This window comes from Gallus gallus, chromosome 2 (genome assembly GCF_016699485.2).
Source record: "Gallus gallus isolate bGalGal1 chromosome 2, bGalGal1.mat.broiler.GRCg7b, whole genome shotgun sequence".
NCBI classification, from domain to species: domain Eukaryota; kingdom Metazoa; phylum Chordata; class Aves; order Galliformes; family Phasianidae; genus Gallus; species Gallus gallus.
Genome location: NC_052533.1, coordinates 96,781,160 through 96,806,768, shown reverse-complemented (window position 1 = coordinate 96,806,768; position 25,609 = coordinate 96,781,160). Strand labels below are relative to the sequence as shown.

Below are 25,609 nucleotides of genomic sequence, written 5' to 3'. Positions count from 1 at the left end.
TGGTTTATTTAGTTCTCATGTCTTTGATTTTGAATCCAAAATGCTGGCACAGCCCATTTCCGCCACTTTTGGCACAAAATACTAAAACTTATTGTGAGGTAAGACTACACAAAGTAAGTTGATGCTCTAAAATAGAGGCAAAGGAACTTCCATCTCCCTTAGTCTCACAGGCTTATGAACTGTATGTTGCAATTAAACGTGAGTGGAATTTAAGTCCTGTATGTATAGACAGAACAAATGGAGTAAGAAAACTTCTCAGAGAGATGTTTCTTTTCCAGGCAGGTGGTACCACCCTGAAGAGTTCAGTTAGGATATTTTGTGTATATAGGTGTGGTTTGTGGGGTTTTACTTGGTCTGTTTGTTTGCTTGTTTGAGGGAAGAGTCAAAGAAATGAAGGAAATTAAGACATCTACAGCATAACTACATTTAGTCCTCAGCACTGGCTACAAACTGCCTGTGAGAAACAGGAAAAAAATGTCTTCCACTGGATGGGAAATAGGGAGACCAACAGCAGTTAAGTACAGCTCCATGTAAAGTACAACACTAAACCATATGCAGATAAATTGGTTGCTACTCTGCCACATCTGCCTGTGTTAAGGTTTTGCAAACATGAAGACAGAGTTAACTGTGCTAACAGTTAGGACCTGATGCTCAGTCTATGCAGAGCTGTAAACACTGCCCTGAGCACTGTCACAGGATGCACTGGGAGCAACAAATTCAGTACATGACAAAACCACAACAATCCTGTTCTGAGACAACTTCAGTAAAGACTCAGGGAGATGAAAACACGGGACTGGAGCCAACCCAAGATCTGCACCTGTTCTGTGCCAGCAGCTTAGCTTTGCATGGAAATGAGATGATTTGCAGTCAAGAATGCTATAGTGATACAATTAGATATGTCTGCATAACTCTCCCTCTTGTTTTCCTAATGGAGCAGCAGACTCGTGATCATGACTAAACTTCAGTAGAAGCTCTGTAAATCTACCCTTTATTGGGTAGTCACGTTTCAGTCAAAACAAAGTTTACTGTTGCAGAAATCATTCATTCTAAACTTTTAACACCAGTAATAAAGGAATTGAAGTTTAGTTTTATTCAGGGTGCTTTTCTAAATATTATTCATTCGACAAGAAGGAATTCGATGGGAGCACACAACAGTTGCTTAATGACTAAAAAAATCCTAAACTACTCTGCCCTGTGTCCCTTCTTACCTGGCTTGCAATGAAGGAGGACATCCTTGATAGCAACACCTTCATCACTGGAAAAAACAAGAAAAGAAAAGTCATTTCCATAAACAATTTACTTTAAGTAACTCAGGCAGACAGTTTGTCTGACCTTTCATCGACCCTTTTTTCCTTACCATCCTGTTGCTTTCCAACATGTTGCAAGGTGCAGATGGAATCAGTCACTAATTACTCTCTTAACACGCCCTCTGTTATAAGCCTTAAAGAATTTGTTATCCAGCAGAGCAGTTCAGTTCCTTCTCCTTCCTCTCGAAAAGTAAAACAGAACCCAACCCCACACCCTCCCCAGATCACACTCCCTCCCTTTTTCTGGGATAGGGAGACTGTGTGTTATCTTTTGAACAGCTGAATTCTCCAACAAAGACTCCTGGCATACAGCAGGTAAACCAACACCAATTACTACGCTGAGACCACTGTATTCAACTAACCAGAGAAAACTGTTACCTTCTGGTTAATCAAACTAGTATGAAACTCAGAGAATCTGGTTTAGAACCTTTGGAGTGGCTGCTGTTTTGCGATGCAAGAGCACAATTTTGCTACCCTAAAGATTTAAGCTAAGGAAGTTTCGTACTAGACTGAATTCTGTATCAAGAAACTGGCAAAAGGAAAAAAAAAAAAGAAACTTTGTTCAGAAAAGTACTGATTTTATTGACTCAAACTGTATTTACACAACACATTCATATGTTCAATATCTTACAGAACTCCGTAAAAAACTTGACCAGTAAAACTGCAGGAGCCAGTGCCAGACTGAACCATGAGCACATTTTAAGACACTTAAGTGGGCAATCTAGTTTCACTGTCAATTTACATGACTCTTCTTTGTAAACAATTCCTTTTAAAAATCAAAATGAAGGGTGGGGAGAAGGATCAGATCAAAAAGCTGACATTTCCGCAATGCTACTTACACTTTGCAAGACCAGACTTTTGGCCAAGCATTCAACAATGCATTTTTCTATGATTCTTTTTGGAAACAAATCACATACATGTATATTTTAGGTGAATAATCAAAATACTTTATTATTATTATTATTTTTAATAAGCCTACATACATTTGAAAAAAAAAAAAAAAAGAGACCAGTGCCATGGAGTTTGTGCATCAATCTGAATTGTTTCAGTGTTTGGGAGGTTCAGTTCTGGCAATCCACTGCAGCTCAAATCCAATGTACGTTTCTTCAGCTGACAAATGAAAGATGATCTTTTACCGGTGAACTGATGATACCACGTACTGGGAGTAGAATATCTTTGTCTCTTCACAAGACACCATTCTTCCATCCATCTTTAATACAGTTTGGTTGAATAAATATTTGTTTTGGAGGTACAAACTAGGTGAGTTTATTTCTCTTCCAGAGTGCAAGTCAGCATCACCACACACGGCAGTTAAAATGGCATCCCTCCTCTGATCTGCCTAACAACCTCTTCATCTGTTGTCTCTTCTTTCTCTTTTTCACGTTTTTTGTTCCAGTCTTTAAGGCCTTCTGGCAGAGAAGTATCCTCATCCAAACTTCCTGTCCCTTCAACAAATTCTTCGTAAGTGGACTTCTCTGCAAATGGTCTTGGGCCAAGCAAGTCCACCATATCGCTTTTATCAAGCACTTCCTTCTCCAGTAGTCGTAGGGCAACCTGCAATAGCAGTAAGTTATGTCACACAGAGTACCATCAGTTGTCTCTCTTTTTGCAAGAGTTTAAGGCAGTCTGGGACAACATTAATTCAGCACAGATTAATCTGATAAACAGGGTGCTCAGAGTTTACTTAAAACCTGATTTTCCTTTTGTCAGAATTTATGTATCGTATTTTTTTTTCTTCAAATCCTACTTAAAAGGCTTGGCAAAATGCTCTCCTATGGGCACTGCTACTGTTATTTGTTACTTCAGAACAACAGTCTTTCGCTGCTGCCAAAAGGCTCCTGATGCAATACATTAAGCTATCGATCCAAACAAGCGTTCTATGCTAAGCGTTATAAGCCAGACAGAGCAACATAAAATACTAAAATGTATAATGCACATGTGTAGTTCATAACCTTCTTGGGTCAGCGAGCATTCAGTGAAAACAGTGATCTCTTTTAGAACCATGACCTACTAAAACACCATTTACCAAATCCATACAAAACTTTATTTTGTCAATAAGCATAACAAATAGGTGCCCATCCTGGAAAATGACCTTTTTGCTCTACTGGGCTTTCTGGTGTGGAAGAAAAGAACATGCACAAGGGTTGCCTCAGCTGTAGTAAGGCAGATCTCAAGCAACCAGTGGTCATGGAAGGAAAAAACAACTTTTTATCTGAATTTCAAAAATAATTCAGATAGAGGAAATATTACATCCCTCCCTCCTTAGAGATCTACTTTCAGCCTTATCATTTAAACACGCATTAGAATGTTGGGGTTTTCCAACACAAATATTTATATTTACTTATTGAAAACTTGTGTCACGCTCTAAAGATTATATTGAATAATTTTTGATGAAATTTTTTTTGTACACTCATTTTTGACCTATTCAGTTCAATTTGGCTTCTAGCTTACGAGCTGGTGTCTGAAAACAATGTAATATTCACCTTCTCTACTTCTGCTTTCTTCTCAGTCAGAAGAGATAACGTCCTGTCATAAGCAATGTTAATAAGTGACCGAACTTCTTCATCTATCATTCTGGCAGTTGCCTCACTATAGGGTTTCTCTAAAACCATGTCTCCTTGGCGAGGGAGGTCGAAGGAAATCTGCCCAACTTTTTCATTCATACCAAACTGGACAATCTGAAAGGAAACGGGAGATGGTGACATTTTAGGATATATTGATGTATATCTGGTAGACAATTGAAATTAGGAAGTCGTTAACCTGCTGAAGAAAAATCCCAATATTTTTTCAAAGTCCTACATCTTTCTGGAGACAGTATGCTTAATACAAACGTATGTGCTATACTTACTTACCTATACTTGCTATTTTCTATTTCAAATTGAACAAGAGAGACACTGAAGGCCAGATAAAAATTAGCATTGCTACGTATTTCATTAAACGTTTAACTTCCAAAACTGAGAAAATAAGCAATTTACCAGAGACCAGTGAACAGGTGTGGTTTGAAAGTGGAGGATAAAGGCAATGTGTTGTGAAGGGGAAGAGGATCTCCTCTAAAACGCCTCCTGTTGCTCACCTCGTAAGCATCTTATTAAATGACACCTTTTATGTTGATGCAGGAACAGGAATAAGCATCCACACAGTACATAGCTACAGTGAGATGAATCACTACATTCTTAAGATTTCATATCACTTGCCTATGCTAAGTTCATATGGTACAAAATGTCTTAACTGACAGCAAACAGAGCCCAAGTACAAGGTTTTCTGGATTTAGATACGCATGTAAATCCAAATTTGGTCTTCAAACTGAGCAATTTTAGAAGTATCATCAGACAATCAGATCTGTGCACCAAACTAATTTTTTTTTTAAGTAGTTTCCACATGTATTTCAATGCAATGCAGCATGCATGTTCCTGCAGGCAGATGGAGAATAGCAATCAGCTCACTGCAAGACTACAACATAACACCTGAGTCATCAGCATCTCTATTCAACAGCAGCATAATGTTTAGTCACATAATCTTTTACTGAGATAGGCTTTTGACATACATGATTAAATCATATCCTTTACAAACATTAGTGTTAAGTAGTAGAAAAGGAAAACAGTAAGAAAAATAAGTATTACCTAAGCACATACCTGAGCATATGCACTCTGTGTCACCTTCTTCAAGTCATCTTGAGCACCGGTTGTAATTCTTCCAAAGAAGATTTGCTCAGATACACGTCCACCCAGTGTCATGCACATTCTGTCAAGTAGTTGCTCTTTGGTATAAAGATACTGTTCTTTGGGTAAATACTGAGCATAACCCAGTCCTTTACCACGAGGGATAATAGATACCTACAATCAAAATTAACAGAATGCTAAATAGTGTTAAAAAAAAAAAGTGTTCTTTGGTTTGACTTAATTTAATACCACAACCTATACCATACTCACCCTTCAACTTTAATTCAGACATTATTTCCATTTACTGTTTGGCCCTCATTGTGATTTATCCTTAAAAGCCCTGGCTAGCTCTAAACTGGGATAACAACTACTAGAATATCTGGAAAAGAAAGGTAAGACCGCTGTAATACCTTTTGCAAAGACTGCATGGCATTTTCTAAATGTGTTAATTAAAATTCACAATTCTTTCAGTGATACATACTGGGCTTTAAGTATTCCAGAACAGATGTCACATTTCTCAGTCAACTGAATTCTGAATAGATAGCTTCCATGCTTACCAATATTCCTCCTTTGAGCAGTAAATTGTCGATGAAAGATTTTAAGCTTGAAAACTAGACAACATTAAAAACATCATCATAGCAGGTTTAAGAGATTGGGCTGTTTTCCCTTATCTTCAACTCGCCAAGCTGTGCAAACTTAGATCAGCTTCTGGATGGCCATTTTTGTAGCTGTATTCCTGAAGAGCTGTGCACCTGCACAGTCTGCTAAGATTAACCTAAACACTGCATCTGTACTAAAAGCCCCAGAGAAAAAGCAGCTTTCAAATCAGGCAGCCTTGTGGGAACATCAAGTCCCTCTTACTTCCCAAGGCCATTTTTACTCCAAACTCTGTAACACCGAAGTCAGAAAATATTTAAGAAAGCTACACGAAGTGAAATAAATGGAAGTATAACATTTACATAGCCTTTTGTGAGATCACATATTTCAATGTCCTCCCAGCATTGAGGGAAAATAAAACAACAGTAAGAAAAAAAAGCACTTCCTTTACCTTTAAGAGTGGGTCAGCATGTTCCAAAAACCATCCTGCAACTGCATGCCCTGCCTCATGATATGCTACTGTCTTTTTCTCCTCTGGTTGCAGAACTTGAGTTTTCTTTTCCAAACCTTTATAAAAGAAATGTCATTAATCCTTTCAGGCATATCTCTCTCCACCGGAATCCCTTATTTCCATTTAGAAACACAGTCAGCAATACTTGGATGCCATATACATACTCTACTGAAGAAATTAAATATAGAACACAACTAGCAACTTTTAGAAGTTTGTGTCTTTGAGGTTTTACAGTAACCTTGTCCCTTATTTTAAAGCTTAAGTTCTTAAGAATATTCATATTTTTATATAAGACATTTGCTCTTTAAAAATCCAGTCATTTTCTAGATTTTTTCTAAGGCTAACAGCAGTTAAAAGCATCACTAAATCCAAACAGCTATTCCTCCTGTCATTCTGAATAAATGAGGAAGTGTCTTCATTGAACACCTATTTCTGCTCCTTTTCCACTTCAGAAATCAGCAAAACAACCCAGCAACTTACTTTTTAAATCTTAGGTATGTTCAGGAGGAAAGAACACAGCCTTTAAGAAGATTCAAAACGTGGCCTACATTAAAAGTACTGATGAATGACTGATGCGATACACCTACCTCCAATCACTCTTTCAATTGCTTGCTCAAAATGCTTTTGGTTTATAGCATCCGAGAGATGCCGTGCAGCAATTAATGCAGCTTCGTTACAAACATTAGCAATATCAGCACCTAGAGGCAGGGAAGGTATAAGTTATTTATCACATTCACCAATTTTCTTTGTCTAGCATAAAAATATTCTTATCTATGATTATGTTTCCACAGATTCTCATGCAGAATAGAATTAAAGGGAATGGACTCAAAAAAAATTCATTACACATACACAGCATTCATTAAGATAGATTTAAATGCACACACTACAACGATAAGCTTTAGGATTTTTCTCCTAGATAGACAGTTACTGAACAGAGCTTACAACCAGCGAGGTGCTGATTTGTACATCAGGGTGTGTTGCACCCGCTGTAAGCTCTGCCTGCAACAGACTGCGCTGCATTTAGTCTCCTTTAGACTTTGAGAAACAACTTTCCTACATATGGTTCGAGTACAGCTCAGACCCTGACATGAAAGGACTCATTCCAGAGACACACTACTGCCTTCAAGCCATTCACTTCTTGTTAGCTTCATTTATGGTAACGCTACAGATAGTTTCAAAGGAAGCAAAAAAACCATCACTGCAGTTGCCAGAGATGTTGGTTTTATTAAAGAGCACAGAAAGTGAAGAATTCATTATCAGTCAACACGGGTATGAAATGAATTACGATAGAAACCAAGAACGTAGGTTCCTACACTCATTTCTAATTCAACAAAAGGTCACAGTACATTTTTCAGGGAGAAGATTCTACATTCAGAAACTCAAATTCCCCCATGGAATGTTCATGCAAACAACTATGAAACATTTTGCTGTTTTTCGGAATGTTCAAAGCATTAAAAGAACATATTTAAAGGAAGATCACACATACCAGTGTTAGCAATGAGAAGTTTCTGGGATGCTTCTGCTGAAGACAGAAGCCAATATATTGTATGTCAACCTGACTGAGGAAGACAAACTTAAGACCCTCAGAAATCTCTCAGCTGCCCAAACAGGAAAAGACAATTTCACACCATTCCAGCAAATAAAATGAAGTAAGGGAGCCAGCCAGATCAGATCAAACACCAGAACAACAAAAATAGTATGGTAGAATATCTACAGCAGAGAACAGTGGTATTAAGAGTTACCTACCTGAAAAACCAGGTGTTAGTGATGCGAGTTTTCTTGCTAGGTTATCTTTATCTAAGACTGTATCTAGTTTCAGAGGTCTAAGGTGAACTTTGAAAATAGATGCTCTTCCTTTTATATCTGGAGGGCCTTTAAAAATTAAATAAATAACATTTTTACTTTTCACAAGTAAATCAGTGTGTATGGAGAATTTACGTATGTAAATAGCTAGTGATTTTGGTAGCATTCTACATAAGCAGAAATACAGCGATGCAAGGAAACTTACCAATGTAGATCTGTCTGTCAAAGCGTCCCGGTCTCATTAGAGCAGGGTCTAAAATATCTGGCCTGTTAGTACCTGCCAGAATTACTACATTCGTGGTGGTATTAAAGCCTGTTGAAGAAATACAATAAAAATCTGTGTAAAGGTAACTTCCAAGAAAAACAAACCAACAAACTGTTGATTCTGTGGGGCCACAACAGTACTGACCGCTAACAAAAATGATCTTAAATAGTTCCTTTTTCTAGAACACTGTCCAGCTTTTCACAACAAGCAAAAAATAGCCTTGGGCTCTGCTTTCTGTAGCACTGTATCAAAGCTTACCTTATCTTCAAAAGACAACAGATTAAGTTCCAAGTAAGCTGTGGGACCAACATGGTTAGCTGTGTGTGTGTGCATATGCCTAAGTACATTTTTAACAGACAGCCTGCTATCACACAGTTTTATTTTTTGCTTATTTGACTTTGACAAAGTTATCAGATGCAGAACGATTGTCCTTCTTCCTGAGCAAATTTTAGGTAAACATCAGGCTGCAGCAAAATGAGTCACCATTACTCATTCTAGGAAGTAAGTACGACTCATTGTAGGAAACACTTGCTTCCTATTGCAAATGCAATTTGTATTTAAAATGAACCCAGTGTTGGTTAGCAGGTCTGAGAAGTGTACGAGATCTTTCATTTGTGTTCCTCCCTCTACTACCATCTGCACACTTACATCTTGCACCTAAAACTACAAACATTAACGCAGCAATCAATACAGTTGGTACTTAAGTCACTAAGGACTTACAATTAGATCCTTGTCATTGTAATGCAATATTAGAAATGAAATATTTACCATCCATTTCTACTAGAAGCTGATTGAGTGTGTTCTCTTGTTCACTCTGTCCTCCAAAGTTGCCTCTTCCTCTCTTCCTTCCTACTGCGTCTATTTCGTCAATGAAGAGGATGCATGGGGCATTTTTACGAGCAAGAGCGAATAAGTCTCGAACCTTAATAGGAGAACAGAATAGAAAAGAGTTAGCCACTGTTTGACAATGGTGCCGGGGTTGCTGAGGCAGTGGAAGGCAGACCAGTAACAATACCATTATCACTGACTACTGCAGTAAGATCTCAATTCACCCAGCCAGTTTCCTGTGTAATACTGTTACACCACAGCTGCCACGCAGAAGGAATCATTGATATGGAGGCCCCTTGGTTGACAGTTCCTTTCTCAATCCATAAACTAAGAATATACATACAACAAACTAAAGCCTTAAGAAATAACCACTTCCCATGAATAATTATAGCTTCCATATCAACACTAAAACCCTACAGAGATTTAAAGTGATCTCTCTTTCAATCTCCTTTTTAATGCATAGTATGAGCAGAAATGAAATGTGAATAAGCATGCTCTGACATGGTTATCTTCAGATCAAGGAAATAAAATCTTTCAGGTCTTCCTGCACTTAGGACCGAGTGCTGTCGCTCCTACAGTGAGCTTAAGGCTTACTTGTAAGTGCTTACTATTGTACTCTAACAACACTCTCTTCATAAATACTGACTCATAGTCATCCTGACCCTCCATTACATGGGCTAGGAAAACTGAATTCACCTCCAAGTATTTATTTGGTAATTAAATTAACTTCTAGAAGTCTGTAAAGATGGCTAACACATGAGCAAATATCTACAGTCTAGAAGTCCTCCCCCCCCACATAAGATACTGTCTACCAAATCCTACTGTAATAGTTACACCACAAATAGGCTATAAGATGCAATGTTACAATATTCTGCTTGCAAAAATATCAGAAGGACTTCATTAAAACCCGCTCAGCAAGTTCACAGACCTGAGAGATATAACTGGAACAAACAGGAAATTAAAAATTACAGAAGGAATAAGAATTATACACAGCTCAGAGCTTTAATACTTTGTACATGACATACGCCAACTAGAAGAGATGTCTCTGAAAGACACGTAAAGAAGATGTGAAGTGATGCAAATTCTGGACAGTATGCCATGTTGTGGAAACTCATTCAGATTTCAAGAGAGTTTGAAAAAAAGCACAGTGAATAAGAGCATGAAGAAATGTGATGAACAAAGAAAAAGTATCAGATGTTCAAAATGAATTCCCACCTTTTGCTCTGAAAGAGTGATCCAAAATTAAACGACTGTTTTTCAGAAGCAACAATCAAAAAAACAAAGGCTCTTAACACCAGCACATCCTAATTTACAACTGATTTAGCACTGCTGATAACAGTCTTATTTACCAAATTCATAGAAAATGAAACAAAAACTCTCTCTCACAATGTACTGAACGGCAACTAGAAATTATCAACAGTGTTGAAACATCCACAGTTGAAGCAACAACTGTTATGCCAACAGATATCACTTAGTGCTAAGAGGCAACAATTACACCTGCACAAGTCAAGACAAAAAGGTTAAGCTACTTTGCTTTCGAGGTTAACAGTTAATGACAATACAGCTTGAGTACCATTAGTATTTCTAGGTATCTAACACTTTCCTGGAGGATGCAGATCTGTTTCTTTTGTTAGTGTTTCTTCATGAAGTCCTTTCTATGGTAGGCTTTTTTCAGCTCCCACCCATCCCGCTGACATGATCACTATCTTCATACCTTTCAAACACAGCCACCATATAAGTTTTTTTCCACCACCATGTTATAATTTCCTACGTGTATTTCCTTACTTTGTCTATACCCTTCTTTCATCACAGCAGCTCCATTTGACCATTTCCTTATACATTTTCAGTTTCACTCTGCATCCTCATTGGAACCTCCCTTCCCAATCCAGATTCCACATTCAAACCTCTAAACACCTCCTGTTCTCTCAGTTGCAAGCTCCATACCAACCAGTGTGCCTCCCCACCCTCATCCCTTTTCTCTTTACAGAAGATCCAGAATTGCCTGCCTTCAATCATCTTCTCCCGTCTGTATTACTGGAAGAAGTCCTTCAGAAGATCATCAGAAGATACTTAAGGTAGCGGAAAGCATATGCTCAAACAGCTGTTACAGCCTAAGGAAGGGGAAAAGCTTAACCACAAGTCTCAAATAAGTCCAGCCACACGAAAATTGCACTTTTTCAAGGCTTTAGGGATCTTAATCAAAATTAACTTCCCTGTGAATTTTTACAGGGCGTAAAACTGCATATATCTGGTAAAGCCCATTCTCTGTAACATTTCAAATTCAAATCAAGATCCTGAAGCACTTCCATTTCATGCTCAAAAACCGTAGCAAATAAATTTCAAGTCAAATTCTCCAGAACAACGTCAGCCTGAAATTATACTTTCTGAGGCTTATGACAAGATGGTTAACAGTTTGGTGAAGGTATGGGCTATTGGAAATAGGGCGTAATTTTGGACATTTTAAGGAGTCCTATTTTTCCAGCCTTACAAAACATTTCCAGCAACTTGCTTCTAGAACATATTTAATCAGCAGATCTGTGTGTCCTCCTTTCCTAGACATGAAGAGAGAGACTTCAAACTGAATGTCTGAAATATAGTAGTAATAAAATTAAAATGGAAGTGCTGGAACAGAGCTAACACTTTTCACTTAAAATAGCTGATTAAAAACGTATTAAGGCAAAACATCAAAAATGTAAGATGATATATTTGGTTATTTAGATCACCTGATCTCCAGAAATTAAAGCATTAGCTCCATAATCCTTGGGCTCCCATTTCAATCAGAAATTGAAAAGAAGCTCATTTGTGTCTCCCAGACAACTACAGTTAAGAGTTTGACACTACAGAGAAAACAAAGTTCTTCACAGAAATATGAATGATTTAGAGCAGAAAGAGACATCCCCATAGCAGCGGCCAAATGAGATATGTATTTCTGACCCAGCTAATGTGTTTACTTTGGAGCAGCTCTCTTCAAGCTCCTGGTTCTGTTTTGTTTTTTTCCCTCCAAGTCTCTGCAAAGATGTAGGCCCTTAGGGCCCAGACAACCTATGATCAGTACTGAACTACATTTCTTCCTTTCATGAAAGTAATCTCTGTGCTTCTTGCGTTTAGGCGAGCATATAGTATCACTTACAGGGTAATGTGCATAGATTAAGTATCTTAAAGATTAAAAAAAAGTTATTGATTAAAGCCTGAATCTATCAAACTGTCCACCAAACTTAATAGAGACTCTTCAACAACCACCACAGATATAACACCAAGGCCAAAGACTTACTCGAGCTGGACCCACACCAACAAACATCTCCAAGAACTCGGAGCCATTGACTGTGATAAATGGTACGTTAGCTTCTCCAGCGGTAGCTTTAGCTAGAAGTGTTTTTCCAGTACCCGGAGGACCTGTCAGAATTGCCCCCTGCAAGAGAAACAGACGTTTTCCTTATGAAAACAATGCAACTATGAAATACTTTACTCAAAGATCTTCTACATGGTAAAGCCATGAGTCTACTGGTTTCCCCTCTACTGCAGTAAAAATGGTGCAAGAAAAGAGACTGAAATTTCATCTGTCATTTAAACCGGCACGAAGAAAAAAAACCAGATACAGCATTGCCATGTTGAATCAGAACTGGGGGCACAGTGATTTCTTCATCTAACATGAAAAAAAAAAGTGGCCTGTTGCCAGCTGGGCTGCCACTACAGCACAGTCAGGAATTGACAGGCAATTCTCTAACCATTACATACAACCATGGTAGACATGTATCCTGTGTATAATTTCTGACTTGTACAGACAGATGAAATATTCTATAAAAAAATCTTCTGGCACTATACTTATTCTGTTGGCATTTAATGTCTATTATTTGTTCTGTGATTGTGAGAAGTTAGAAAGTACTGCCTACATAAACATTCATGGTCCAGTTCAAATTCCTGAGGACTAACAAAAGAATCAAGCCATCATCTCTTAAGTCATCACTTCATTACCTTCGGAATTTTTGCTCCGAGATCCTCATACTGCTTGGGATTTTTCAGAAAGTTAACAAACTCCATTATCTCTAATTTGGCCTCCTCACAGCCAGCTACATCTTTGAATTTGACATCTATCTCATCCTTAAGGACTTTGGCTGTGGTTTCGCCCACACTGAAAAGTCCACCCATTCCACGCCCTCCTCGACCTAAGCCTGCAGGACCTCTTCTTAATGTGTACAATAAAGAGCCAATAATAAGGATTGTGGGCAGCAAACTCAGGAGAAACGATCTGTGGAGAAAAACAAAAAGCAGAAGGCCAAACGTTACAAAAATGTATTACTGAGCACAGCACGTATGAGACATTAGTTTCATCACAAGCAAACCAAAACTAATTCAGAGCTAATACTCTAGCTTGCAAAGATACTGTAAATGTTGCTCTACAATATGTATTTCATTTCCCAATGTGAACACTGGAGAAGAAAAAAAAATTCTGATTTACAGAAGTCAAACCAACCAAAAAACTTTTTCTAACTGTAATTAAGAGTTGGAATTAATTTTTCATTGCTGTCCTCTCTTACAACTGCTGCAAAATGTAAATTGAAAGACTGAGAGGGTAATACATTCCTACTCTTGATGCTTAACAAGCAACAGTTTTGTCTTTTTGTTTTTAAACCAACAGCATTAAGTGACAGCAATAAGTACATAGAGGAAAACTGCATTCGCTAGTAAACAGAAGCAGCTCATTTTACGTGCCCTTTAAAGATAAATTCACAGGACTCGTATGGAAATGGTTGTTTTTATCCAAGTGAGCTGTATTAGGTAGCATATGATCAGTATATGCTACACCTTCAAGCAGAAAATTCTCAAACATACATACTCACTCTTGCTCCCCTAGGTCTTTCTCAATTTCTACATTTCCTTCTGTCAGTGTTTGTTTCTCTACCCCAAGGCTACAGCCTTGTTCTTATTGCTCAATTGCCCACCATCCCACACAGTCTGTCCTCCAACTTTCTAGCACGGCTCCGCAAGGATTGAAAATCCTAATACTAAAACAGTTCTCATTATTGCAGTATCGGAGCACTTCAGTTTTTTCTCTGGTCCAAACAGCTCACAAGACATTCTCTCAACTCTCGGCAATAATGAAATCCTAAACAGACAGCAGTACTACTGCAGCTTCTCACACAAGACTTTCATGCTCAGAATTCTAGGATGAAAAGGAAAAGTTGGACGTTCACTATGCTATGGAATTAAGAACATTCTGAATTTGTGATGATACAGCTGCTGCTCAGCTACAGAAAATCAATAAAGAATACAAATCTTAAAGTATTGGAACCATTACTCCCTAATGGGTTAGCAACAATGCTATGTATCATATGTGCTATTTTTCTTAAACAACTTGCTGATTAAAAGCATGATACATCTTCCAGCTCCTGCTAACAGGCACAATAATGTAATTCCCTTAATCACCAATACCTTGCCTTTTTGCAAGGCCTCTGTCAAATTTACAGGCAGAAAGTGATGTCTCTTACAACTCAGTCAATAGACGGTAGTTCTCTGCCATATTTTGTTCTCTCAAAAATCTCTGAGCACCACCTCTAGAGCGTTACCGCTGTGTCTTGCTGACTCCTGCTCTAGTCCAGGGCACTTGAAGGGCTTTAATGAGGGAAGGGTTAATTGTGAACAGAAATGTGTGTACTAAGATTTCTACACAACTAATGTACTGAACAGGTCCTCTTACAGTTAACTTTCAGAAATAAAACCAAGATGACTATTCTTCTGATAATACTGCCACCCAGTGTAGCGTAGGGTGAGTGTCTTACAACCCTACTGTAGAGACAATTTCTTATTGAGATACTTTAAAAAACAAAAACAACTAAACATGCTTCTTACCCATCACTCTCTGTTGAGTAGACTACAGGCAACCTGTTCTCCACTTCTATACCCAGGTCTTGCTGCACAGTTTCAAGATTTCGTTCGAAAGTGTCCACACTACCGATATTAAACCAGACGTACTGCTAAAAAAAGAGCACAGATCACCACAAAGTGCCCTATCTCACCTCAGCTTCAGTTTAAGCCAACTTCTAGCACGTACACAAGTAAATCTCAGAACGTAATCAGACCAAAATATCATTTGAAGTTGCCTTATGAAGTATGTAACCTATGGAAGATGCGTCTAGTAAATCTAAGGCTTACAAACCCGGGCACAGTATTTGTCATTGCTTCTACAGAAACCACACATCCAAGATTTTGTGCACTATAAGTTGACTGAAATCCTGACCTCTCCTCCATGAAAAAATGGAGGGGGAGAGAAATATTTAGAAGATAATAGATAAACGAGTATTTAGAAGAGAATGACATAATCTGAATAAAACACAGCACGGAACCAGCAAGCACAGCTATCATACAACCTACTATTTCACCACAAGATCTCACCCTTCCTGGTTAAGAAAAGGAATTATACACATTTGGAATCTATATTGGCTTTAAAATTAATAGTATTCAAAAAAGACACTGTGAAGTTATTATATACCTGAAAAATCATCCAGATTCTACTTTTAAACACAGGCGACTGGGTCTGTTTCATGAGAATCTCCCCTTTTGCACCATGACCTGCCTGACTTGCCCCTACTTACTCTAATGTTGGAGAAAAAAAAAAAAGAAAGTAACCCTAAGTATTAACTGATTGAGAAACTAAGGCAATGGATGGTATGTGGGCTAAAGAGTAGGTGAATAAATAAGTTGCACTGAAACCCACAGATGAAGTAATTGCTGCAGATTTCACTCTACCCTGGAGGGACCTGCAGATCTTGTTTCAGAAAGTCAATTATAAAGCCCCCCAAAAAACCCTAAACAAACAACCTATCACCAATTAAAGCAGTGACATACAGCTTCTCTAAGCTATGAAACAGTAAAAAAAATCGTAACAATAAGAGTCAATCACCTGCACACTGCAAAGGTCTGAAGCTGGCAGAGACTGTGCTCAGAACAAACACTTTCATGTTTACACATTTGAGCTTTATGTTTATTTTTTTGAATGGGTCTCAGCCTCTAAGTATTATTCTTTGGAGAACTTTTGTATTCATCAGCCTACTCCTGGTTATGTTACTGGGAAGAGTAACTCACTGAAAAAAAGTGCATTTCTCAAGGATGAGAGCTGGAAGCTTAGCTTTAGAGCTTAGCTTTAGAGTATCAAACCAAGAAAATTAGAAGTTTCTTTATAACTATCTATCTAAAAGCAGTCTGGGACAGAAAAGAACCAAATGTATGTTTAAGACTGGTCTATTTTTGAGCGGACAGAAAACAGTAATTAGAAATACAGAATCTTCAATAGTTTCTCAGTCCTGTCTATATATTTGTATTAGGAGCATGGTGCAGGAAAGGAACTGCTTGGATTAGTTTTGAGGTATTTGTGGCAAAACAGAACACAGGAAAGTGACAAACACCATGTAGGATAACATAACAGTAAGGCAAAAAACATATTTTAGATTAAAAGACAATTAATGCTCCTAAGTTCTCTGCATCAAACTTTATCAAAAGACTGCCTTGCTCTTCTAAAGTCTCGTGTAAATGTATTAGAAACGTTTACCCATTCATGAGGAGACTTTCCTGACACAAAGATCACTCTAACAAAGCGCTTGTTCACCACTTCCAGTCTGTCCACCTGTGGAAGGAAAGAATAAAACTTGTTACCTATTAAAGTGTACAAACTCTACCTACGCTTCCATCACAGCTGGCACAGCTGCATATGCCAGATATGAACCTGTTCTTCTGTTTTCTAGTAAGAAAAAAAAAATCACATTGTAGATCAGGATGGTTCCACAAGATACCATTCGTGTTACACAAATTATCCAGTTTTTAACTCTTCTTAAGATAAGCTCAGAAGTTTCTAAGTAAACCATGCTGTTTCAGATGTATACAACAAGTTTTACACTCCCGCATGCTTTTGCTTGGTAGCTCTACTTAAAAAACAAATCTCAAACTAGCCTTAATCCTGCTAATGCCTAGAAATAGTAAAGGCTCCTCTCCACTCCAAATTTACATACCAGCAATGCTGTTAACTAAGAAAGTCTTCTCAATGAATTTCTTTCAGTGACAATTCAATTTAACTTCATTAATTCCAATGTAAGGAAGCAAGGATATAATTGGTAAACAACGAACACTGGCACAACAGAAATCAGATGGGAAAAATGACTTCATACCTTTTCTTAAGGGTGAAAAAAAACCTGAAGAACAAATCCAAACACCTTGTCTCAGATTAGAGGTAAAGTAAGGTAGTTAAACAATACGTAACCGTTTCAGTGGCCAAACATAAAAAGTGATAGGCCACATAATGCTAAACTCCTTCAGGAGCTTCCAAACTTAACAGAATGAGGGAAAAATTAACTCTGCTCTTACAATTGTTTCTGCTAATACAAAAGACTTCCTCTACTACCATGTTAAACACAGGAACATCCATAAGTTAACATAACAATTTATTTTAGGTAACAAATCAGAAACGAAAGTCAAGAATCAAGCTGCGGGTTCACAGATAAAAAATGTTAAGCTTTTTATTTTAGGCTGGAAAGAATGTCACATTCCTTGTTTCTGGTATTTGACAGTGTCTTAAAAGGTTTCAATTGCTAAGGAAAATGAAAGAGTAGTTTAGTTTCATTTCTTCTGCCTCTTTCCATCCAATAAATGGTTTCAGCATTTGTTAAAGTTTTTAAAACTTACTATGGTTCTACACGTTGGGCCTGAGCTGCACATAGGCTAGCAAGACTTGCCTGAACTTACTACATGTGAACATTTATGGTCAAACTCATGCAAAATAGAAGCTAAGAAGCCACTCAAGATCTGATCTGACTTCAGGAAGGAAGACTACCTGAACATCTTTGTTATGGACAGTGTGTAACCCCAGTGCTGCTGATGTTTTCTCCTCACTAACTGGTCACTACTATGGAAATCAACAGCTTTTGATGAGTACACTTTTAGCTCATTGGAATACCCAGACTATATCTTACAGAGGCCTGAGAGACTTTGTTTTATGCAACAAGTTACTTTCATAATGCTCTTCTGCAACTGCGGTTCAGACTTCATCAACTGTTATTTTTCAAACTAAGAAACTAGAGCTAGTATCTTAGCTGCTGTATAAGCATAACCAATATAGTTCCATTCCACAGGATGTACACGTAGCTGCCAACTAACAACAGAACTTCCAGATGCAGCCTGGGCAGAATGTAGAAGAATGAAGAGCAGCTCTGCATTGAGCATTAAAACAAAGAAAGGTAGGATGCAACCAGTTTAGCAGCTTATCACAGCAAAGGTGCAGGAAGCATGCTGTTAACTCAAAATTCCAGGTCTGAAATGCAGAGGAGGAAGCAAGCCTGTGTTTTCCTAACCTACAGGAGAAACTATAAACATGGAAGTAAGAGAGCCCAGCGTTCGTGGCTCCTGAAGTGGAACAGGCCTGTATAAAACACTCAAAATCCTGCACTTCAGGGCATCACCAACCTATTACTCCAAGTGTAGAAAGATGTCAAGTTAAACAGAGAGATAGGACACTGATGACAGAATTGACTGCTCCAGAAGTAGCTCTACATAAGAAGGAAAGAAGAAATAAAAGGAGAAAACAAGTAAAGGAGACTATTTTATAATATGGTTAAGCCAATTCACTGCTCCTAAAAGGGATTCTTTCATTTCCCACCCTCACCCTTCTGTTAGCACCACTGCTACTCAGATCCCTGGTGATCTACTTATAGAAGAAATGAAAAGCAGAAGTCCTCCCAACCCCAGTGGGGCTACTGGAAGCATTCAGGGTTAGGAATAAGTTTCTCCTGAGGGCACCTGGCACATGTGCTTAAATCATTAAATCAACTGTAAATCCACCCCAAGACACTGAAGCTACACTGCCTCTGAACTAGGAGAAACGCTAGCTGTTCAACTGAGAATCTCTACTCTGAGTTGTCCATTTCCTCTGTTTTCTTGAACTGACACAAGCCTTCATACAACCACTCGGAACATCAGACAAGGAACTGATGAAGATGAAAACTAATTGCTTTCTCTTGAGCTAGTTCTCACTGCACAGCTACAAAAGTACAAACATAAGCAGGGAGGCAGAAAGGAGCGCCTTCAGCACACTGATTTGTCATTTTGATTCCCTACTACTCACCACTCCTTTAGAAAGGTAGTTATTAACAAAGTCTTTCCAGGTGATTTCTCTCCCAGGGACCCTGAAGAAGAAGTAATACACAACCATCGTCCAGAAAAATGAACTTCCCACTACGTACATACGGAACTCCCTGACGTCCCAAGGAATGTCACCCTAGGGGGAGAAGGAAACAAGTTTTAGAATATACAACACAGTAAGTAAATAACAGAGACTCCAGTATCTGCTTGAGTTATCTTCCCTGCATTCAAGGTTATCACAGAGAATGTCAAATAAAATAATATTTTATCATATTAATGTGTTTCAGTTACTTCAGATATAACTGAGGAATGGCAAACTTAGTGGAAAAAACAACGTTCCACCAACAGTAACTGCACAGTCTTCATTTATGAAGTACTTTAAAAGAAAGCTCTGTCATATGATTTCCCCACCATTTTGATACAATTTTCCCTGCACTGCATATAAAACCTAGAAAAATAATAGAAAACGGGGGGAAGAAAAAACTTACACATCTCAAGTGAAATCAGAACAATATTCTTATATTGTTAGATGCTATAATCTTTGTGTTATAGCTAATGACAGTAAGCATATATTACAGAATAAAGCTTATGCAAGTATTCCATCAAAGTCAGAATGGCTGACAGTAAACTTGTTTAGCTTGTTTAACAAGCACTAACATTTTCAGACAAAAAACGGAACTCGTAAAAGCCTGAGGCTTCACTACAGAGATACACAGTATGAGCAACCATATTCATATACCTTAACATTCCATTAAGGCTCCTGAACCAGTTAAAGAGTTGGATGCCTCTAAAGGTACATACAAACAAGTATTTATGAAAGGCAGTGAGTAGGGGTGCCGCCTACAGCCGGTTACTATGAAATACAAGACACGAGAGGCCTAAGAAGAACTTAGGCAATCAGAAAAACGTCCCTAGAACGCAACAAAGCACACCAGGTTACTTCAAGACAGTTTATATCAAAAGGAAAGATATTTTAAGGTCAAGACCTTCTGCAATCTGGTCCACCAGTTTGCATCTTCTTTCTTGCCGCCTTTCTTCCCACCGCTGCCGCCTCCTCCACTACCAGTCCCACTTGGCTGTCGGGCAGCAGCTTGCTTTGCTTCTAAGGAAAAATAAAACAACAAAAAGCATATCTTTATATCTTATAGCAATCTCCCTCTAGTTTTATTTTAGCTTTAACATTAAAGAAGCTTAAAAAAAAAACCAAACAAAACCAATGCATGCACAGAAATCCTCACAAACTCTAAGCAACACCACCTCCCAGAATTCACCTCCCTCAGTCATAATATGCTCTTCTTGAAGTCCAGAGTTTATTGATACCACAGGTTGGAGTCCTGTTTAACACTCCAGAGACAAGCGCAGCACAGCACCACACTGCCACCACCAACTCCTCTTCACATGTGCCTGGTTTTTAGCTGAAGAGTTGGCTCTGGATTCCCACCCAGAATGACACTTCTGGTTATTCCATTCAACAGAAACTGTTCTAGCTTGGTCAAAGATAAGTAGACAACTAAACACACAAAATATCCAAATGCATGACTGTATCAATTAATAGGAAACAGGAAAACTAGAATTTAAGGACAAGCACTTCAACAAGAGAATGAGAGAAAATGAGTATTATTTCAGAAGATACACTACACATGAAAGCAAAACAACATTTAAAAAAAGTCAAACTGTACTTTCAAACTAATCTGGTAGAGAAATACATTCCCTGAAAAATGCACAAAAAAAAAGCCCAAACCCAAGGTTAAGAATCTATTGTAATGAACACACACCCTAAAAAAGAGAACTGAAATCATGCAGCTGTCTGTACCTTTTGTTTCTCCAGCTGAACCTTTAGTTCCATTAGGTTTCTTCCCATTGGGAAAATATTTTTCAAATCCTGTCAAGAGTTAAAAAGCAAATAACTTCTTTAGTTTACAATTCTAACATTACGTTTCAGTAGTTCCAAGCTGAATGTATACAATGTAAAAAAAGAAGTAAGCAATACATTAACTGTAGAATACGGTCTTACTCTTGTCCTTCTGCTGAAGAGCTCTATCAGGTTCCCAAAAATAAATCTTATACTATTGATACTGAAAAACTCAGGTGTATTTAATAGCTTAAACCTGTCCTTGAAACCAGAGACAGACAAGCTTAGCTCAACAGAAAATGGTGTTGCACAGGGTTAAGTTGAGCAAACTGCAGTCAGCTCTGTTGATGGCTAAAAACACTATAAATCACTGCTCCACCTCAGGATTAATGGCTGGTTAATAAAAGAGCTTACTGCCCCCTACACAATAAACCTAAGTGGCACGTGAGCATCATCCTCAGCAGCCTGCTTCACTCCAGTGATCAAAGTTGCAGTCACCTTTGGGAGGCTGTGAGAAGAGCCTTCTGCAAGCAGCAATGACGCTTGCCAAGACCGTCCTTCTGTCAGTCGTAACACCGGTGGGAACACTTTCACGAAGCTGAAAGATGAAAAATAAAGGTAAGCAACAAGAACGAACGATGCACACAACGCTGAGGCACTCTTTGTGAAAGAGCTGCAACCCTGTAGTTAAGATCCCCTCGAAACCAAAAGGAATGCATCAGACAATACCTGTGTCCAGCTAAGAAACCAACGTGGAGAGGAACGATGCTTCAAAGAGTAGACCCAAACTCCTGTGTAGGTACAGATCCGCTTTGAACTACTGCAGCTTAAGCCAAGAAGACTGTCTACTGATATTTGCCGTTTAAGTGCAATGAAGGAAATATAAGCATTTTAAAAGAAAGGCTTTAGGTATTGTAACCAAATACTTCAAAATGGAGTAGAGTGCGATGTTATCACACAGTTCAAGCTCCCTTTCTGCAAGGACATATTTTAGATAAAAGAAAATCTAAGCTTTTCCCCCTCACCTCCAAAAAAAAAAAAGTTCTTATCAAGACTTCCCCACAAACTGAACACCATTAAGTCTTCTAATAAAAACTATTTCTGCCTCTATTTTCTTTTCCCCCAAAGGAGTGCTGAGACTCCTGTTATTTTGGATCAGAAGTTATTTATGTGCGAATGAGTAGGAAAAATAATCAGAGGAAGGTCCTGAAAACTTGAAAACTCACGTCTTCAGACCAGACAGCAAACGTCCAACTAGTCTAAAAAACCTGGGACTACATCTATGAGGTAAACCTCAATGTTAGGATCCCCATAGCAATTGTTAGAATTGGAATATAAGAGTTTTAAACAAAACCTATGCATTAAGACAAACACGAAAGGTATCAGATTCCACACCCAAATTACTCCGGGGACACCGGCATATCAGCAATTCTGATTCTCCAGAAGTCTTCTGCCTGGGAGCTTATTAACTGAGGAAACTGACCAGACCTATTGCGAGCAGCCATCTAGTTCCACCTGCTGGAACCAACAAGAATGCCAACACGTCTTGGCCGCTTGCTTTTGCGATAGACTGTGGTAAGCAGAATGCTTTGGCCATTCAATGCAGCCATTGCAGGTCCTTGAAAACAAGTTTGATGCTGGAAGTTCTGAAGGATATTTTTCGTGTAATGCACATACAGCATGGGTAGCCTGGAGAACAGCTTATCCAGAGAGCAGCTTCCAAGGCCAATACGCTATCACCTCCATCCAGAGCAATAGCATGTGTGCTCCTGGAAGAAGCTTTGGGACAGCTGGGATGAATCTCTATGGACAAAAAAGAAAAGAAAAATAGAGCCTGCCACCGATCAACCTATCTTTACTTCAAATGCCAACAGGTAGTGAATGCAGCAACGGAGGAAACTGAAAGTTGTGTCCAAAATATTGGCTTCTGTTCTATGCTGCTGGCCTCCTATTATAACAGAAAATTAAGATTTAGTTCTTCCATAAGCTCAGATTGTTTTTTGGAGTGAACTGGATACTCTTGTCTCATTCGAAATAAAAGGTAACAGCTTGTTTTAAATAAAAGTCTGAGTAAGCCAAATCCAACTGCCTGGTGTGGCAGGGCCAGCATAGGCTTATTACAACCTTAATTCACAGTTTTATCAGATTTCAAGTTAGAGAGGGAGGGAGGCATGCAGAGAGAGGGAAGAAGTAGCCAACACAGCTTTGGGGGCAGACCTGATGACTACAAGTGGTTTTACTGCTGGACATTCTCAACAGATCCTAAGATCTATGAGTGATAGATTGAACTTGACAGGCAACAATACATTTATTACGCAGAAGTGAGCGTTTTAAAGTTGACTTTGTGAGAAAAGGAAAGAACCAGCTTTATGGCACATTCAGCACATCACCTGACCGACTGACGGCACGCTTCTATACTACCTACTGACTCATCAAAACCTATTCCCTGCAAATGCAGTTTCCTTTCACCACCGCATTCCAGAGAAGCAGAAGTTGGTAGAACCACACTGCAATGGTAATGACCACTTGGGGTGATTTTTTGACAAGGTAAGTCATCAAGATGAAAGCTGGTCGTATCGATTCTGATACAGGAGCTGTCCTCGAGCTGCCTGCCCATGGGAATGCCACAGCAACCTCAGCAGACGGAAGCACAGCCACTGCCCAAGGATGGGGAAGGCAAGCAGCACACGTTCTGACAGGATGCTTAAGGAGCACAGGGGCTGCTCTGGGCTGGGTACCAGCAAACTGCCCAGCTTCTCCCAGTCAGAGACGAAAGAACTGCCACAGCAGAGAAAGAGCACGCACACATGCCATAAGATTTTTTTTTTCCAGGTAAACGTGACATCTTTCTAAAAATCCATTTTAAATAGAAATTCAAGACAAGCAAGTTTGAAGCATACAGAAGCCAGTTTTACAACTGAAATACCTCAGAAGCGAGGTGAAAATGTTACTGCTCCTGCGTATAACAAACACAGGATCTGTAGCACCAAAGAAGGGCCTTCTCCACAATTCCAACCTTGAATAAAACACATAATTTTTAATTTCTTTCTCCATTATCTAACCGTGACTGAAATACTACATAAAAGCGGCTACAAATAAATAAACAAATCAATCAATCAATCTTCAGGTAAGTTACTTATCTTGTTTTGCCAAAATACATTTGTTGCTATACCCTTGTTTTGCTACCTCTAGAAACACATGGATGCTAGAATGAGCATGAAGTTCTCCCTATAGCTCCCCTCATAGAATCATAGCAACATTAAGGTTGGAAAAGACCACTAAGATCATCTAGCCCAAACATCAACCCACCCTAACCATGTCCACTAACCTATGCACCTCACTGCCACAACCACATGGTTACTGAACACTTCTAAGGACAGGGACTCCATCACCTCCCTGGGCAACCTGTGCCACTGCCTCACCACTTCCTCTTAGAATGAACTTTCTCCTAATATCCAACTTGAATCTCCCCTGGAGCAACTTGAGGTCATCCCCTCTTGTTCTACTGCTGTTACCTGGGAGAAGAGCCCGATCCCCACCTCACCACAATCTCCCTTCAGGTCATTGCAGAGAGCAATGAGGACTCCCCTGAGCCTCCTCTTCTCCAGACTGAACAATCCCAGATCCCTCAGCTGCTCCTCCTAAGGCCTGTGCTCCAGTCCCCTCACAGCTTCACTGCCCTTCTCTGGACACACTCCAGGGCCTCGATGTCTTTCTTGCAGTGAGGGGCCCAAAACTGAACACAGTACTCGAGGCACGGCCTCACCAGTGCTGAGTATAGAGGAACGATCACCTCTCTGCTCCTACACTATTTCTTCGCACCATTCCAAATAAGAATCCATCAGGCCCTACTGACAGTAATGAGAAGCGGCCTTCAGACAAACCAGCGACACTGCTGTTTTCTTTTTCTTTCTCCTAACGATGACTAAACAAACACAATTCCAACATTAGAACCAGAAACTCACCAATCATTAGGACAAGTCACTAACACCCCTGTGTGCGTTCCTCACAGTTATCCCTCACCACAGGGTCAGCCCAGCAGGCAATGAGCTGCAGCAGCTCTCCCACCTCACCACAGGAGGATCCAGCACCTTACCTAAGCAATCGCTGACGCAGGAAAGCAACCACCACCTTTTCCCAGGCACCAACGCAGGCCTGCAGCTGGTTCCTCCACGATGTCGGGGCCGAGGAGGGTAACGCCCACCCTACAACCCAGCCACCGTACGAAGGGCTGACGCCCGGCCGGCACCACTCAGCACTCACCGCCCGCCTCCAAGGCTCCCAACCCGCACCCCGGTGTCCTCTCACGGGGCCGACCGCGCACCCGCCGCTGAAGCCTCTCCAGGCTGCTCCCTGCCGGGGCTCGAGCCGCCGCTTCCGGCTCCGTATTTACGCCCGTTCCCCGGCCCCGCACCGGGCAAACAGGGGCCGCCCCCCGCGGTCACCGACAGGCCCGCGCGCATACAGAGCCGCCCCGCCCGCGGCCCGCCGCTCACCTGTGCCAGGCAGGGCCGCGGCGGCAGCAGGCCTCTCCCGCACAGCAGCTGCTGCAGCAGTACCCCGGGCAGCCGCCGCCCGCCGCCCAGCGCCAGCAGCAGGTAGCGCTGCGCCATGGCCCCAACGGCCGTCCCGTGGCCGCCGCTCCGCCGTCACGCCGCCGCTCCG

At 39.8% G+C, this 25,609-nt stretch overlaps 1 protein-coding gene across 2 annotated transcripts; it reads right to left on the bottom strand.

Moving 5' to 3' along the window:
- Positions 1-1,868: 1,868 nt before the first annotated feature.
- On the bottom strand, positions 1,869-25,603 carry AFG3L2 (AFG3 like matrix AAA peptidase subunit 2). Of its 2 annotated transcripts, none has more exons than XM_419121.8 (17): positions 25,441-25,603; positions 21,443-21,542; positions 20,906-20,974; positions 20,079-20,194; positions 19,076-19,228; positions 16,514-16,588; positions 14,818-14,942; positions 12,943-13,216; positions 12,242-12,379; positions 8,911-9,064; positions 8,083-8,190; positions 7,821-7,946; positions 6,662-6,772; positions 6,015-6,130; positions 4,940-5,140; positions 3,791-3,985; positions 1,869-2,861 (listed from the first exon to the last, which is right to left on the bottom strand). In XM_419121.8, the coding sequence occupies exons 1-17, from the start codon at positions 25,555-25,557 to the stop codon at positions 2,619-2,621; spliced, it is 2,421 nt and encodes an 806-aa protein (XP_419121.4). In that variant the 5' UTR covers positions 25,558-25,603; the 3' UTR covers positions 1,869-2,618. The 2 variants fall into 2 exon arrangements, with proteins under 2 accessions (XP_419121.4, XP_004939781.3); XM_004939724.5 differs by having other exon boundaries at positions 14,818-14,939.
- Between the last annotated feature and the right edge of the window lie 6 nt (positions 25,604-25,609).

Coding starts and splice junctions, on each gene's coding strand:
- AFG3L2 (XM_419121.8), bottom strand. CDS start 25,557: ATGGCGCAGCGCTACCTGCTGCTGGCGCTGGGCGGCGGGCGGCGGCTG. Junction 9,065..12,241: donor TTGGTGTGGGTCCAGCTCGA/GTAAGTCTTTGG, acceptor TCTCCTATTAAG/GTTCGAGACTTATTCGCTCT. Junction 3,986..4,939: donor CACAGAGTGCATATGCTCAG/GTATGTGCTTAG, acceptor GTTTCCTTTCAG/ATTGTCCAGTTTGGTATGAA.